Source organism: Camelina sativa, chromosome 8, assembly GCF_030686135.1.
Source record: "Camelina sativa cultivar CO46 ecotype springtype chromosome 8, ASM3068613v1".
In the NCBI taxonomy this organism is placed as follows: domain Eukaryota; kingdom Viridiplantae; phylum Streptophyta; class Magnoliopsida; order Brassicales; family Brassicaceae; genus Camelina; species Camelina sativa.
In genome coordinates, this window is record NC_141887.1 from 3,300,446 (window position 1) to 3,314,216 (window position 13,771).

At 35.4% G+C, this 13,771-nt stretch overlaps 1 protein-coding gene and 1 pseudogene across 3 annotated transcripts; both read left to right on the plus strand.

Annotated features, from left to right (window-relative positions):
- The first annotated feature begins 8 nt into the window (after positions 1 to 8).
- On the plus strand, positions 9 to 7,860 carry LOC104705964 (valine--tRNA ligase, chloroplastic/mitochondrial 2-like; annotated as a pseudogene). The gene is made up of 27 exons (XR_015564099.1): positions 9 to 330; positions 471 to 555; positions 682 to 808; positions 1,071 to 1,154; positions 1,423 to 1,517; positions 1,792 to 1,883; positions 2,115 to 2,168; positions 2,267 to 2,319; positions 2,398 to 2,459; positions 2,807 to 2,882; positions 3,026 to 3,109; positions 3,368 to 3,516; positions 3,625 to 3,742; positions 3,829 to 3,945; positions 4,085 to 4,305; positions 4,510 to 4,599; positions 4,826 to 4,937; positions 5,205 to 5,315; positions 5,431 to 5,568; positions 5,943 to 5,993; positions 6,080 to 6,191; positions 6,265 to 6,412; positions 6,709 to 6,813; positions 6,925 to 7,026; positions 7,129 to 7,201; positions 7,320 to 7,486; positions 7,575 to 7,860. The product of XR_015564099.1 is annotated as a valine--tRNA ligase, chloroplastic/mitochondrial 2-like (transcript).
- Positions 7,587 to 13,289, plus strand: LOC104705965 (myosin-binding protein 3). 2 transcript variants are annotated; one of them, XM_087462310.1, is made up of 4 exons: positions 7,587 to 7,720; positions 10,678 to 11,535; positions 11,630 to 11,701; positions 11,820 to 13,289. In XM_087462310.1, the coding sequence occupies exons 2-4, from the start codon at positions 10,707 to 10,709 to the stop codon at positions 13,001 to 13,003; spliced, it is 2,085 nt and encodes a 694-aa protein (XP_087318436.1). In that variant the 5' UTR covers positions 7,587 to 7,720; positions 10,678 to 10,706; the 3' UTR covers positions 13,004 to 13,289. The 2 variants fall into 2 exon arrangements, with proteins under 2 accessions (XP_087318436.1, XP_010420374.1); XM_010422072.3 differs by lacking the exon at positions 7,587 to 7,720 and having other exon boundaries at positions 10,606 to 11,535.
- Positions 13,290 to 13,771: the final 482 nt, after the last annotated feature.

Genomic DNA, 13,771 nt, shown 5'->3' on the forward strand with positions numbered 1-13,771 from the left:
GTCATCCATTCATTCCCTCCTCCTGCTTAAACCCCATTTTCCTCACCAGCTTATCTCTTTTTTTTTTTTTTTGTTTTCTGGGAATTTTCAAATTTTGGTCTCGTCGCCTCCAGATTTTCTCGGGAATCTGTCGGGCAAAATCTGCCATGATTCTCCAAACGGCTTTATCTCTACCCACACCTACTACTACTACTACTACTACTAGTACTCTGTTATCTCGCAGCTGTCCTCACCAGCTCAACACTCTCTTCTTCACTCACCGACGCCGTCGATTAATTTCCCCGTCCCGCTTAAATCCAAGTTTCTCGAAACGTAGTTTCTCTTTCTCTGGTACGAAATCTGTTTCCCATCCATGGCTTTTGAAGACATAACTGCGATATGAGCAATTGTGTATATTCATTCGTATGTATGAACACTTCCCTTTCAATTTCAATAGTAGTTTACTCGAATTTCCTCTTTTGTATTTTTAGTTGCAGCGTCAGGAAATGATGTGTTTACTTCTCCCGAGACATCCAAGACCTTTGATTTTTCCTCGGAAGAGAAAATATACAATTGGTAATTTTTATTTTATTCTGCTGATGGTTTTTGGAATTATGAGTTTGGATATTTGTAATGTACTATATGGGAGCATCGATTTTTTTTTTTTGTGATTTATTCTGATTATATTTGGGCATTTTTTAGGTGGGAGTCGCAAGGTTACTTCAAACCAAGTTTTGACAAAGGAGGCAGCCCTTTTGTGATACCAATGCCACCTCCTAATGTTACTGGTTCCCTCCACATGGGCCATGCTATGTTCGTCACTCTTGAGGTTGTTGGATTCCGTATTCAGATAAATTCACAGTCATTTGGGTATTTAGTTTTATGTTCCTATTTTCATTTAAGCCTCCTAGTTTGTTCCTCTTGCTTTACCTCGTCCATGTATGCATATATGTGCAGTTTTTTAGGCACTTCCACTGTTCTTTAAGTTGGCTGGCTTGAAAGATTATTTAGTAATGCCGTGTGTTTTTTTTGTGTGCATGTGCTGTGTTAGGCTATGGTTTTGCTATTCTCATCACATTTTGTTTTTACAGGATATCATGGTTCGATACAATAGGATGAAAGGTAGGCCAACACTTTGGCTTCCTGGGACCGATCATGCTGGTATTGCCACTCAGGTTCATTTTCCAGTTCATTGTTCAAGTTTTGCATGGTATTTCTATTAATGTTTGCGTGTGTTTTCTTTGTGCTCACTATGATTTCTTACATCTTGCTTCTTCCCACTCCATTGAACTCTTTCCTACAAGGCTACAACAATCTCCCACAATTTCTTTATTGAAAAGTCCCTTTCTTGTAGAGTAGAGTATAGTTTCTTGATATATAATATTTTCATTGTTTGGTGAATGTCTCTGCAATATTTTACTGAACCTACTATTCATTTTACAGTTGGTCGTTGAAAAGATGCTAGCGTCAGAAGGCATTAAGAGGGTGGATTTAGGTAGAGATGAGTTTACCAAAAGAGTCTGGGAATGGAAGAAGAAGTATGTTATATAATCACTGCTATGAATTAATTCAAAAGATCTAATTTCAAAAAAAGAATTGTCTGGCGGTATTTCCATTCTTCTAACAAGTCATAAGTTACCGGTTGTCTAGAAAGATATGCAGTATATTAAGCAAGAGAAGATTCCTATACATTTCTTTTATTTGAGTAAAATGATGGTCCTATACCATTCCAAAGGCCAATGCTTTCATTAAATGATAAAATCCACTGTATTTGTATCAGATATATTAAGGGTTTTGTGTGGCTTTTCTCAGGTATGGCGGAACCATCACAAACCAGATTAAAAGACTGGGTGCTTCTTGTGATTGGAGTAGAGAACGCTTCACTCTTGATGAGCAATTGAGTCGTAAGGCATCTTTCTATAGTATCCATATCTTCTAGATGGGGATTCTTAATTTGACCTTATATGATTTAAAGTGGTATCTTAGAATTCAAAATCTTCAGCAAGTAAAAATATTATCCAGTTCATAAAGTTTCTCGTTGCTCCTATTTTTACACCTTGAATTTATACTTCTTATTTTTACATCTTGAATTTATACTGTATATTCCTTGATTCTCTTTTACCCGCAATTTGTAGGAGCTGTGGTCGAGGCTTTTGTGAAGCTTCATGACAAGGGGTTGATATATCAAGGTAAGATAATTTGTATTTTGGTTTCTGTTGTCTTATCTTTAAGTAGAGATGTGCTATACTCATACGACGTTTGATGATTTTGGCATTATGTTTTCCAGGATCTTACATGGTCAACTGGTCCCCTAATTTACAAACTGCTGTTTCAGACTTGGTGTGTGATGTATCTTATCTAATACTCTTGTTTGATTACTTTTTTTCTTTCTAGAAGTGACTGTATTGTTCTTACCAGGAAGTAGAATATTCAGAGGAACCTGGGTTTCTATACCATATTAAATACCGTGTAGCTGGAAGGTACTGTTCAACTACCAGTACTAACTTTACTTTTCCTTCGACTCTGTATTTTATGAACCCTTATACAGTATATAGCAAAATGATGTGAAAAGATAAGCTCTTCTCACATCAATTTGATAATTCTCTGCAATTGAAAGAGTTTATAGAAGCATGATTTGAAAACGTATCTTACCGAGGCATTAGATTAAGTGGTATGATCATTAAAACTTTTGGAACACAACGTTGGGTCTGTAAGAGTTGCTTCGGCAGTAGTTAACCTTAAATTGTGCTAGTAAAATTTCTTGGAAGATTAGTGACTACCTTTGTTCTGTTTATGGAAATGGCTTATCTGATATTTTCTTGTACAGTCCTGATTTTCTTACTATAGCAACGACTCGTCCAGAGACATTGTTTGGTGACGTGGCTCTTGCCGTGCATCCTGAGGTTGGTGGTGAATTTTGTTTACTTTCATTGATATTAGGATATCGGGAATCAAAGAGGGCAATATCAAAGTATGTTTGACGTGTTTTAAAGTTTTGGGTATTGTTTGAGGATTAATGTTGTGAAATGTATTTGGCATCTGCCAGGATGATCGTTATGCAAAGTATGTTGGTGAGACAGCTATTGTACCTATGACATATGGCCGTCATGTCCCAATTATTTCTGATAAGGTAAACTCAGATCTACTGCTTGTGCACTCTTTTTGATGTCTTTTAGGATCAAATATCTCTTTCTAAGTTCAACAAGGAAAAGGCTGCAGTTGTTTTTCTTTGCTATTCTTCATGCTTTTCTCATCAGTACTTTTTGCCGGGAAACTTCTAAGTTCTAGCGTTCTAGTTACTTAAAAGCAAGAAACTGAAGTTACCTCGTAGTATTTGCTATGCTGTTCTTCATGCATTTCTCATTAGTATCTTTTTGTACCTTGTCAGTATGTTGATAAGGATTTTGGTACTGGTGTTCTGAAGATAAGTCCTGGGCATGATCACAATGATTATCTTCTTGCAAGAAAGCTAGGTCTCCCCATTCTGAATGTGATGAACAAGGATGCAACACTAAATGACGTTGCTGGCTTGTTTTGGTAACATTTTGTTGTAAACTTATATGCTAGCTGCATTCAACATTATGAAATGAAATACCCTTAGGTTACATAACGTCCATGGTGCCTTAACATACATCGTATTTTCAGTGGACTTGACCGGTTTGAGGTAAGGGAGAAACTATGGGCAGATCTTGAGGAGACAGGTTTAGCTGTAAAGAAGGAGCCTCATACTTTACGAGTTCCGAGATCTCAGCGTGGTGGAGAAGTATTTTTCTACTGACCCAGTAGTATTATTTTTCCAGTTCTTTGGAAGTTCATATATTTTCTCATGCAAGGTTTAACTGGTGTTAGGTTATTGAGCCACTTGTAAGCAAACAATGGTTTGTCCACATGGATCCTTTAGCTGAGAAGGCTCTTCTTGCTGTTGAAAACAAAGAACTTACCATCATACCTGAGAGATTTGAGAAGGTATGCGAGCGACCTGTTGTGTGTTATTAGTTACTGAGCTGGTATCTGTTTTTTGCCCTCTCAGTTTGGCATATTCGATTTTTGATTGTTTACACTGCTTACTTCTGCGTTTGCTTATATATCCTGTCACCCCTTGCAGATATACAATCACTGGCTGACAAATATTAAGGATTGGTGCATAAGCCGGCAGCTGTGGTGGGGGCATCGCATACCAGTTTGGTATGTGGTTGGAAAGGATTGCGAAGAGGACTACATAGTTGCTAAAAATGCTGAAGAAGCCCTTGAGAAAGCCCATGAGAAGTATGGAAAAGATGTTGAAATATATCAGGATCCAGATGTTCTTGACACCTGGTTTTCCAGGTTAGTTTCTCAGTTAGATTTATTTGGAGATTACTTTTCTTCTGTGTGTCTATAGTTTAATTATGCGAAAGTTTCACACAATGGATTAGTGCTTTACCTTTAAAGAATATATCTGCAGCTGAACATATTTTCCTGAAACCCATACCTTTAAAGAGTATTAGTGTTTTTGCAGTTATACTTTACCTAAGATGTCTTTTTCTGCAGCTCATTGTGGCCATTCAGCACTCTTGGCTGGCCTGATGTATCAGCGAAGGATTTCAATAACTTCTACCCTACAAATATGTTAGAAACAGGGTATATTCTTTTCTTTCTTGTCGATCAGGAAAACAATGGCTGCTACTATCAGGGCTAGTGTTAATTGTCGACCCTGCACTAGTAAGAAAAAAATTTAGGAACTGTTACCAAAAACTGATGTCTGAATTAAGTAAATCTTGTAAAGAAAATGCGCTTTAGTTGCAATTTGCGTCTTTGAAATTCCCAATACTTCCTTTACATAACTACTGTCATTTTGTTTGGACAGGCATGACATACTATTTTTCTGGGTAGCAAGAATGGTTATGATGGGAATAGAATTTACAGGGACCGTTCCATTTTCTCATGTCTACCTTCACGGACTTATACGGGACTCTCAAGTAAGTTTAATGTTTTTTTTTCTTTTTCTTTTCGAGATGAGGTAACTACTCAAACCTTGATCATTGAGGCTTTTCATATCATTATCTCTCACTTCTCCCTTTATGCTATTTAAAATTTTAAATGTTAAGTGACTTCTAGGATTTTTATTTAAGGGGACACTTGTATTCACGTTTATGGGCTGTTATAGCCCATTTTAACATCACTGTCTCTGAACGTGACGTTCTGTATATCTCCATTTAGTTAATCAGATTATTTGAAATTATCAGGGGAGAAAAATGTCAAAATCTCTGGGGAATGTGATTGATCCGCTTGACACAATCAAAGATTTTGGCACTGACGCTCTGAGATTTACGATCGCACTAGGAACTGCTGGTCAGGTTTGATCTCTACTGTGTTGAGGCAGCTTAACCACAATTTTTGAGAGGTTTACATTAAGATGTCATATTTATGTCTATATTACTTTCTATGTTTTCCCCTTTACCTTTTTGTTAGGATCTAAACTTATCGACTGAGAGATTAACTGCAAATAAAGCATTCACCAACAAACTATGGAATGCTGGAAAGTTTGTATTGCATAGTCTGCCTAGTCTAAGTGATACATCTGCTTGGGAGAATTTGCTGGCCCTCAAGGTTTGCTTGCTTTTCCATCTCCACTAGAAAGTATAACGGAACGGTGGTACATTTTCTTTTAGTGACAGACTAAGTATGATATAAAGTCGAAACTCATATAATAAGCGTTTAAGACTATTTTTTGTGTCAAGAAGGGTCATGGACCATAAAAGTCTTAGAAAAAAACAAGGTAGCTTTAAATATAGGAGATTCGTCAGACCTCTTTCATGGAGTTGTTCCTTTCGCATACCTTTTGCCATAACTTAAAACAATTGTAGAATCGCATCACAAGTGATAAGCTACCTTAGGCTGCTCACTTACCATCGAGTTGTTAGGACATTTCACAATGTTTATAGTAAAAAATTTCTAACCATTAGCTTCTTTTCTTTTGACAGTTGGACAAAGAGGAAACCTTACTTAGTTTACCCTTGCCTGAATGTTGGGCGGTATAACATTTTAATCCTGAAGTTATTAAATAGTATCAATCTGCCTACCAGTCTACCACCTTATATTCTGTTTGCATTATTTTCAGGTGTCAAAACTCCATATTCTCATTGATTCCGTCACAGCAAGCTATGAGAAGTTGTTCTTTGGGGATGTAGGAAGAGAACATATGATTTCTTTTGGAGTGACTTTGCTGATTGGTATCACTACGTGAACTCTTAACAACCAATACATGTTTCTTGGACTTAATTGACTGACTAGTCTACTCTAAAGGTATATTGAAGCCAGCAAATCTCGACTGTATGGATCTGGAGGCAATTCAGTTTCTCTAGCTTCTCAGGCAGTTTTGTTATATGTCTTCGAGAATATACTTAAGCTGTTGCATCCATTTATGCCGTTTGTGACCGAGGATCTATGGCAGGTAACGTGCTCTCAGTTTTGCTATCTGTGTATTTCATTTCCTTCACCATTTACTTGGCCAACTGCACTGGGGCTGATTTTTCCTTATACCTAAGAGTTTTTGTAAGCTCATTGGACGATTTTTAACCAATGCATGCTTAAGCTGTTATCTTTGAGTTTTTCTTTGGTACTGTTGCTTTGTTTCTGAGGATGATGTAAAAGGACTGAAAACTTAGTTATATGTGGTTCCTACTTTGGTACTGCTATCAAAAATGATTTCAGCTTCACGAAACTAGATTAATGCGTTTGTATTTGCAGGCACTCCCTTACAGGAAAGAAGCACTCATTGTGTCTCCATGGCCACAATATTCACTTCCAAGGAATATTGAATCAATAAAAAGATTTGAGAATTTACAAGCTCTGGTCAGTATGAATTTCAGCCTTATACATTCTTCTAACCTCCAACAGCACTATACGTAAAGGATTCATACTAAAGTTCAGGAAAATGTTGACACATTGCATGCTAAATCACAGACTAGAGCAATTCGAAATGCACGAGCAGAGTATACAGTGGAACCGGTAAAGCGTATATCTGCCTCAGTTGTTGGAAGTGCAGAAGTTATTGAATATATTTCGGTCAGTAACTTGTTTCTTTCTACTAGTTAATTATCTTACGAATAAAGGTTTCTACCAGTTAATTTCGGTCATTTAAAAGCTGCGCCTTTTGTGTTGCTGCAGAAAGAGAAGGAGGTGTTAGCTCTTCTATCAAGGCTTGACTTAAACAACGTCCATTTTACCAATGTCCCTCCTGGTATAATAATCTTTAATCCAATTTGCTCTCTTCGTTTCATCTTATCTCAGTTATTTACATTTTTGCGGATTCGCTCCAACTCGTGGTCAAAATATAACTCTACTGGTTGGTTCTTCAGGTGATGCAAATCTCTCAGTCCACCTTGTAGCCAGTGAAGGACTAGAGGCATATCTACCTCTTGCCGCCATGGTTGATATATCTTCTGAAGTCCAACGCATATCCAAACGTCTCTCCAAGATGCAAACTGAATATGACGCCCTCGTGACTCGCCTCAGTTCACCGAAGGTATACCATTACCATGAAAAGAATCTTTAAGCTTATTACATAGCGGTGCTGGGTTTTTTAAACTGCTTGTTTTACACGATTTTGTAAGTTTGTGGAGAAAGCTCCAGAAGAAGTGGTGAGAGGTGTAAAGGAGCAAGCAGAAGAACTAGAAGAGAAGATAAAGCTGACCAAAGCTAGGCTTGATTTTCTCAAGTCTACTTCTTTAGTGTCTCAGTAAATTAAAAAATCTGTCAGGTAATTATTATATACTCTCGTGTTTTGACCCGGCACATAACTTTTAGTGATGATCGATCATTTGAAGCTCTCTGAGGCTATTGTCCATTAAATTTTACCCATAACTATAATTAATTTTTCGTTTTTTTAGGGACCCCAAATTTAGCTTCAAAATCTACCCACAGAAATAATCAATTGTCAACTTTTTTATTAGTGTCCTACTGTCGGGTCCATAATGCCTAAAAGCATGAACAGTTTTCAAGCAAAACGTGGGTAACTTTAGTATTTGTTGGTTATACTACTGCTACAATTGTATTTAATTTTATATAGCTTCACCAACAAAAAATGTGTATTAAAAAACTTTCAACAGTTAATAAGGTGTAGTCGGTTTGGTTTGGAGTAATTAAAAGTTGTTGTTTAGGAAAATTTTAGAATGATTTGTTCTCTGGTTTCGATGATAATTTGGTTTAGTGTAATGCAGTTTCATTTGACAAAAGAGAATTTATACTAATAAAAAATAGGAGCTATAAGCTTCTAAGGCCGTCCACGTCGGATTTAAAACAACCAATACAAATTTGACATATCATTTATTAATATTTTATACAATTTCCAGAATTTTCTATATTAAGAATTATTTTAAACAACCTATCATGATTTGACATGTCATTCATTAACATTTTTTTAAATTTACAGATTTTTTTAGAAAAAAGAAAATTTTAAATTTATAGAAATCAAAGAATTAAGCACAATATCCCACATCGGTTAGAAATGTTTTTAGACAATGGTTCAGAACCAGTATAAATAAGATTAATATGCTTCCAACAACGAATGAGCAAGAAAGCTTAATTTATCAGGCGTCCAAGTTTAAAAGTTTTATTTGGTTTGATCTGGTTTTTTATTTGACCAAATTAAAACTTTAAACAGTTTCAAAAAAAATATTATAATATTTAAAAATTTTAAAAGTTTAAAACATTTAAAAGTTCTTAGCTTTTAAAAAGTTTTTAATATTGAAACATTTAAAAGTTCTTAGCTTTTAAAAAGTTTTTAAATATTATAAGTTTTAAATTTTGAAAGTTTAAAATATTATAAATATTGAAAATTTTTAAAAGGTTCAAACTTTATATTTCGAAACCTTTTAAAAGTTTAAAATATTATAAATATTGATGCAAACCATAAATTATTTTATTTATTTACATTTGTGCTTTTTATTTCTTATGAGCTGTAAAACATATTTTTGTGTATGATTTTATAGATAAGTTGATATTCTTTCATTAATTTTTTATTTTTGGGTCTAAGGAAGAAGGATTGACATCGCAAGAACTTAATTTGATGTTTGAGTCAAATTTTGAGGTTTAAAGAAGAAAGATGGACGACAAACACACATGTTTTATTAGCTATACATAGGCATGACCAAGGTTACGGTTGCCATGGTTAAGGTTTATTAACCATCGGTTATGGTTAGAAATTTTTGTAACCATAACCAGAACCGTTTAACAAACGGTTAAACGGTTACGTTTAAATACGGTTACGATTCAAACGGTTAATGTTATATACGGTTACGGTTATTTGATAATATGATACGGTTGATATTATTTGATGATATAATATAATTGATATTATTTATTTATAATTAATATGTTCTTATAGTGTACTCATATTTCTATATATCATATGATTCATATTAAATAAATAATTATTAGTATATTTTATTATGTTTTTAAAATATTATAAACCAAGTAAAGATTTTGGTTTGAGAAGTTTCTAAACGCGTAGATCTAAAACCAAATAAGTATATGGATAAAATTGTCAATAATTGGATGCATGTGTTGACTATGCTGGTAATCATGAATTTCACAAATTTTATGAGAAAATAAATGATTTTGTTCTTGGAGTTTGATGAGTTAACAAGTTGTGTGGTAGTCTAAAAAAGGTTTTTCAGTGGAAGAATGTGAAGAAGTTGACGAGGAAGAAGAAGAAAAAGAGTATAACAAAGAACCAAACAATAAAAGTTACGATGACAATTAACACAAAATTTGACAATGAAAATGACAAGAAAGAATATGAAGAATAAGAAAACATTGAATAAAAACACGAAAACATAGGTGGTAGCGATCAATTAAATATGAAAACGAATGATTATAAAATTGTTTCCTTTTTCTGGTGGTCAAATAAAATGGTTTAGGATATGTGAGGTCATCAGTTTGATTTGCCTCGCCTGGACGTCAAGTTAAATTTATGATTTTTTTTATCAGATTTGATTTTATAACACAACTGATTTTTATATTTTAAAAAATTATGTATCTGAAATTTAATTTTTTTCCTCAATACTAATTTTAATTTTTTTATGAGATAATATTTTATTATCGTAATCAATTATATATAATTTTTATCAAAAAATATCAAATAAATCCAGATTACGCGTGGATTCAAAACCTAGTACTAGTAAAAAAGAAAAAATTAATGACAGGAAAAAAAAAAGTAATAACTCCATACCTAAAAGCAAAAGAGGCAATCCTCACTTTAAAAGATTTTTTTTTTCCTTTTTTTTTTTTTTATGTTTCTTTTGACAGCCAATTCATCATCACGCTTTCTCTTTTTGGCCTTTCAACAATTTCCTAATTCAACTTTCGGAAAGAAAAATAAATAAATCGTTGATCACATAACCAACCGTGAACAAAGTCACTATAATGATGATTATTGAAGTTTTCTAGTATAATAATACAAAGCACAACACTACTGTTTGGAAAATTACTCCACTTACTACTCATTAACATCTGAATTTCCAACGGATATACAAATGCTTTTAAGAGAAATAGAAGTTGTTGAGGTAGAAAAACTTATTCCGGTTTAGTTTTTAATTCCGGTTCAGATCAAAACCAACTTTAAAGTAGACAAAGACAGCGTAGTTAGCGCATGTTACCCGACAACATCATTCTCACTCTCTCTTTCTCTTCTCTTCTCTCTCTCTCTTCTCTCAGTGAAGGAAGCAGAGGAGTCAACAATTTCAATGGCGGCCAACAATTTCGCAACGAAGCTAAGCCGAAACACAAACAGAATCACAGTAATCTTGGTCTACGCATTCCTCGAATGGCTTCTCATGTTCTTTATCTTCCTCAATTCCCTTTTCACTTACTTTATCGTCAGATTCGCATCTTTCTTCGGCCTTAAGCAAGTATGCCTTCTCTGCCCTAATCTAGATCGACTCCTCGAGCGAAACTCAGCAAATAGATTCACTTACTACAGAGAGGTTTTATGTGAAAATCACGTCGCGGAGCTCGCTACTCTGAGCTTTTGCAGAACTCACGGGAAAACATCCGAATCGGCGAACTTGTGCTCAGATTGCTCAAATCGTGAAGAAGAAAGGAGCAACATTGGTTTAGGGTTTTGCACATGTTGTCAGAAGAGCTTGGCTGAAAAACCCTACCCTAATTACTTGCTTATCAAGTCATCAATTTGGGGGAAAACTCTGGGAGTAGATAGAGAAAATGGAGGATTGATATTAGAGATGATCGATGATGATAAATTCTTTGGAGATGGATTTGAGGTAGAGAGAGAAGACTATCCCTTAGGGCCGTTCTTCAGAGGTAAAGCAGAAGAAGAAGAAGGGAAGAGACAAGAGCTGCATCAAAATGGTGAAGTGATTTCAGATGTTGAGAGCTATGGTTTAAGCCTGAGAGAAGTGTCTGAGGAGGATGGGTTAAGATCTATCATCAGCAATATTAATTCTCCCGGGAACGAAGAGGAGATCCCTGAAGCTAAATCAAGGGTTTCAGAGGATGAACAAAGGGATGATGACACTGGCAATGTTGAGACACATGGGGAAGGTCAAATTTCAGGTAAGAGTGAGAATTCATAAATCCAAAGTTTATATTTTGTTATTGTCTGTCACATGGGTTTTAAAGATTGTTCAATTTTGTGACTAAACCACAGTGCCTGTGGCTGTGAAAGAAGAAGAAGGAGCAGATTTGTTGGTTGACCAGTTTGAGAGCAAGAATTTTACTGGTAAGCAAAAGGAATGAAGCTTTTGTTATCGAAAACCTCTCTCTGTAGGATTTGATCCTCTTCTAGCAGGTCTTGTGCACCTTGAAGTCTGAATATGTAGAGTTTTTTTCTTTCATAGGTAGCCAAAATCAAGAAGAAGGAGAAGAAGATGGAGAAGATAAGAATAAGGAGCTTGATCCGGAAACTCCAACTTCAGTCAGTACTTCTTTATTCAACAAGAAACTTCTTTTTCTTGCCAGAAATGAGTATGCAGGTGATGAAAGTGTATTAGTGAGTGAGATGGACGATGGTGGTCCTTTAAAGACTATTGAAAGACTGAGAGAGACTATGAGAGCAGAACAAGAAGCATTAAGAGATTTATATGCAGAGCTGGAAGAAGAAAGAAGCGCGTCTGCAATATCGGCTAACCAGACAATGGCCATGATCACGAGGCTACAAGAAGAGAAAGCGAAAGTTCAGATGGAGGCTTTGCAGTATCAAAGAATGATGGAGGAGCAGGCCGAGTATGATCAAGAAGCCTTGCAGCTGCTGAATCATTTGATGGTGAAACGAGAGAAAGAGAAGGAACAACTCCAGAGAGAACTTGACGTTTATCGAGAGAAGGTTTTGGAGTATGAATCGAAAGCTACGAACAAAATCACAATTACAAAAACCAATTCTGAGGCTTCTGATGATGGTAGTAATGATGATGATGGGAAGAAGGAGGAGAATGGAGAAGAGGACACTTCTTCTGAGACCGATGTGGATTTGGAGAAGATAACGTTGGATTGTGTACAACATATGAGCATCCTTGGTGAATCTTTATCAGAGTTTGAAGAAGAGAGGCTAGTGATTTTGGATCAGCTTAGAGTGTTAGAAGACAGGCTGGTAACAATGCAGGACAATGATCAGTCAGCCGAGGATCCAAAATTTCCAGGAGAATTTAGCAATAGTTATGATCAAGAAGAGAGTTATAGTGAACATGAAGGACAAACAATGGCATCAATGGCAAAGAGTCTGCTACCTCTTCTAGACGCAGCAGAGAACGAATCAGAAGACGAGTATCAAGAACTACCGGAGTCCGCTGAAAAGAACTTTGGTTCGGAAAGCGAGAAGCTAGAGATCATCAAACAAGTTGATAGTGTCTATGAGAGGTTGCAGGTGCTGGAAACAGATGGAGAGTTTCTGAAAAACTGTATGAGTTCGGCGAAGAAAGGTGACAAAGGAACAGATATTCTCAAAGATATTTTGCAACATCTCCGCGATCTTAGAACCATTGAACTCACTGACACAATCGAAAACCAGACGACACAGGAAGATTGATGGTTACAATTTACAAGAATTGTGAACTCTTTTCACCAATTATTTATTCAGACAGGTTTCAAGAACTGGAATCAATGTCTTGCACTGCTCAATGGAGAGGATCTGAGGATTACAGAAATTCTCAGATGTTTCTTGTTTGTGTTTTTGTTGTTGTTTGGAGTAGCTAAAGGATTCTCACTAGTCCAATATTGGATTTGTATCTGTCATGTAAATTGCATTGTGTTTCTTGTAGTTTATGAGAGTTTTCAGTTCCAAATATGGGGAAATAATTATTTTTGAAAGTAAATGATATGTTCATGATAGATAAGTTACAATGGCACATACATACAACACAAATGGTTCATTCTAGAACATTCTAAACACTTTGTTAAGAGATTGCAGAAGACAAATTGCTGGAAAACAGAATTGTAACAATATATATGAATTAAGACCAATTGCCTCATTACAAGATTGCACTCATTTCGCAAGAGCCCATTATCGTTCATAACTTCATTTTTCTAAACAAGCCGTAGGCCTTTAATGTCTGACCATCAGACATTAATGTATAGTTCGGCCTTAAGATATTGGTGGCCAAGCGAGTTCCACTTATGAGAGATGGTTTTTATAAATTAAATAAGTTTTTCACTGAAGCAACATACATATTTTAAAGAACATGGGCTAGAAAACAGATTTGCATTTCCTGAAAATGTCATTTGTAGCCCATATTTCCTGAACATGGGCTATATATTCTTATGAGTTGTATAAAATTTTATGTCACCTAGAATAGTT

What these genes read in the sequence shown, in the direction of transcription:
- LOC104705965 (XM_087462310.1), top strand. Translation starts at nt 10,707, where the DNA reads ATGGCGGCCAACAATTTCGCAACGAAGCTAAGCCGAAACACAAACAGA. An exon ending in TGGGGAAGGTCAAATTTCAG is followed by an intron (nt 11,536 to 11,629) that starts GTAAGAGTGAGA and finishes ACTAAACCACAG; the next exon opens with TGCCTGTGGCTGTGAAAGAA. An exon ending in TGAGAGCAAGAATTTTACTG is followed by an intron (nt 11,702 to 11,819) that starts GTAAGCAAAAGG and finishes TTTCTTTCATAG; the next exon opens with GTAGCCAAAATCAAGAAGAA.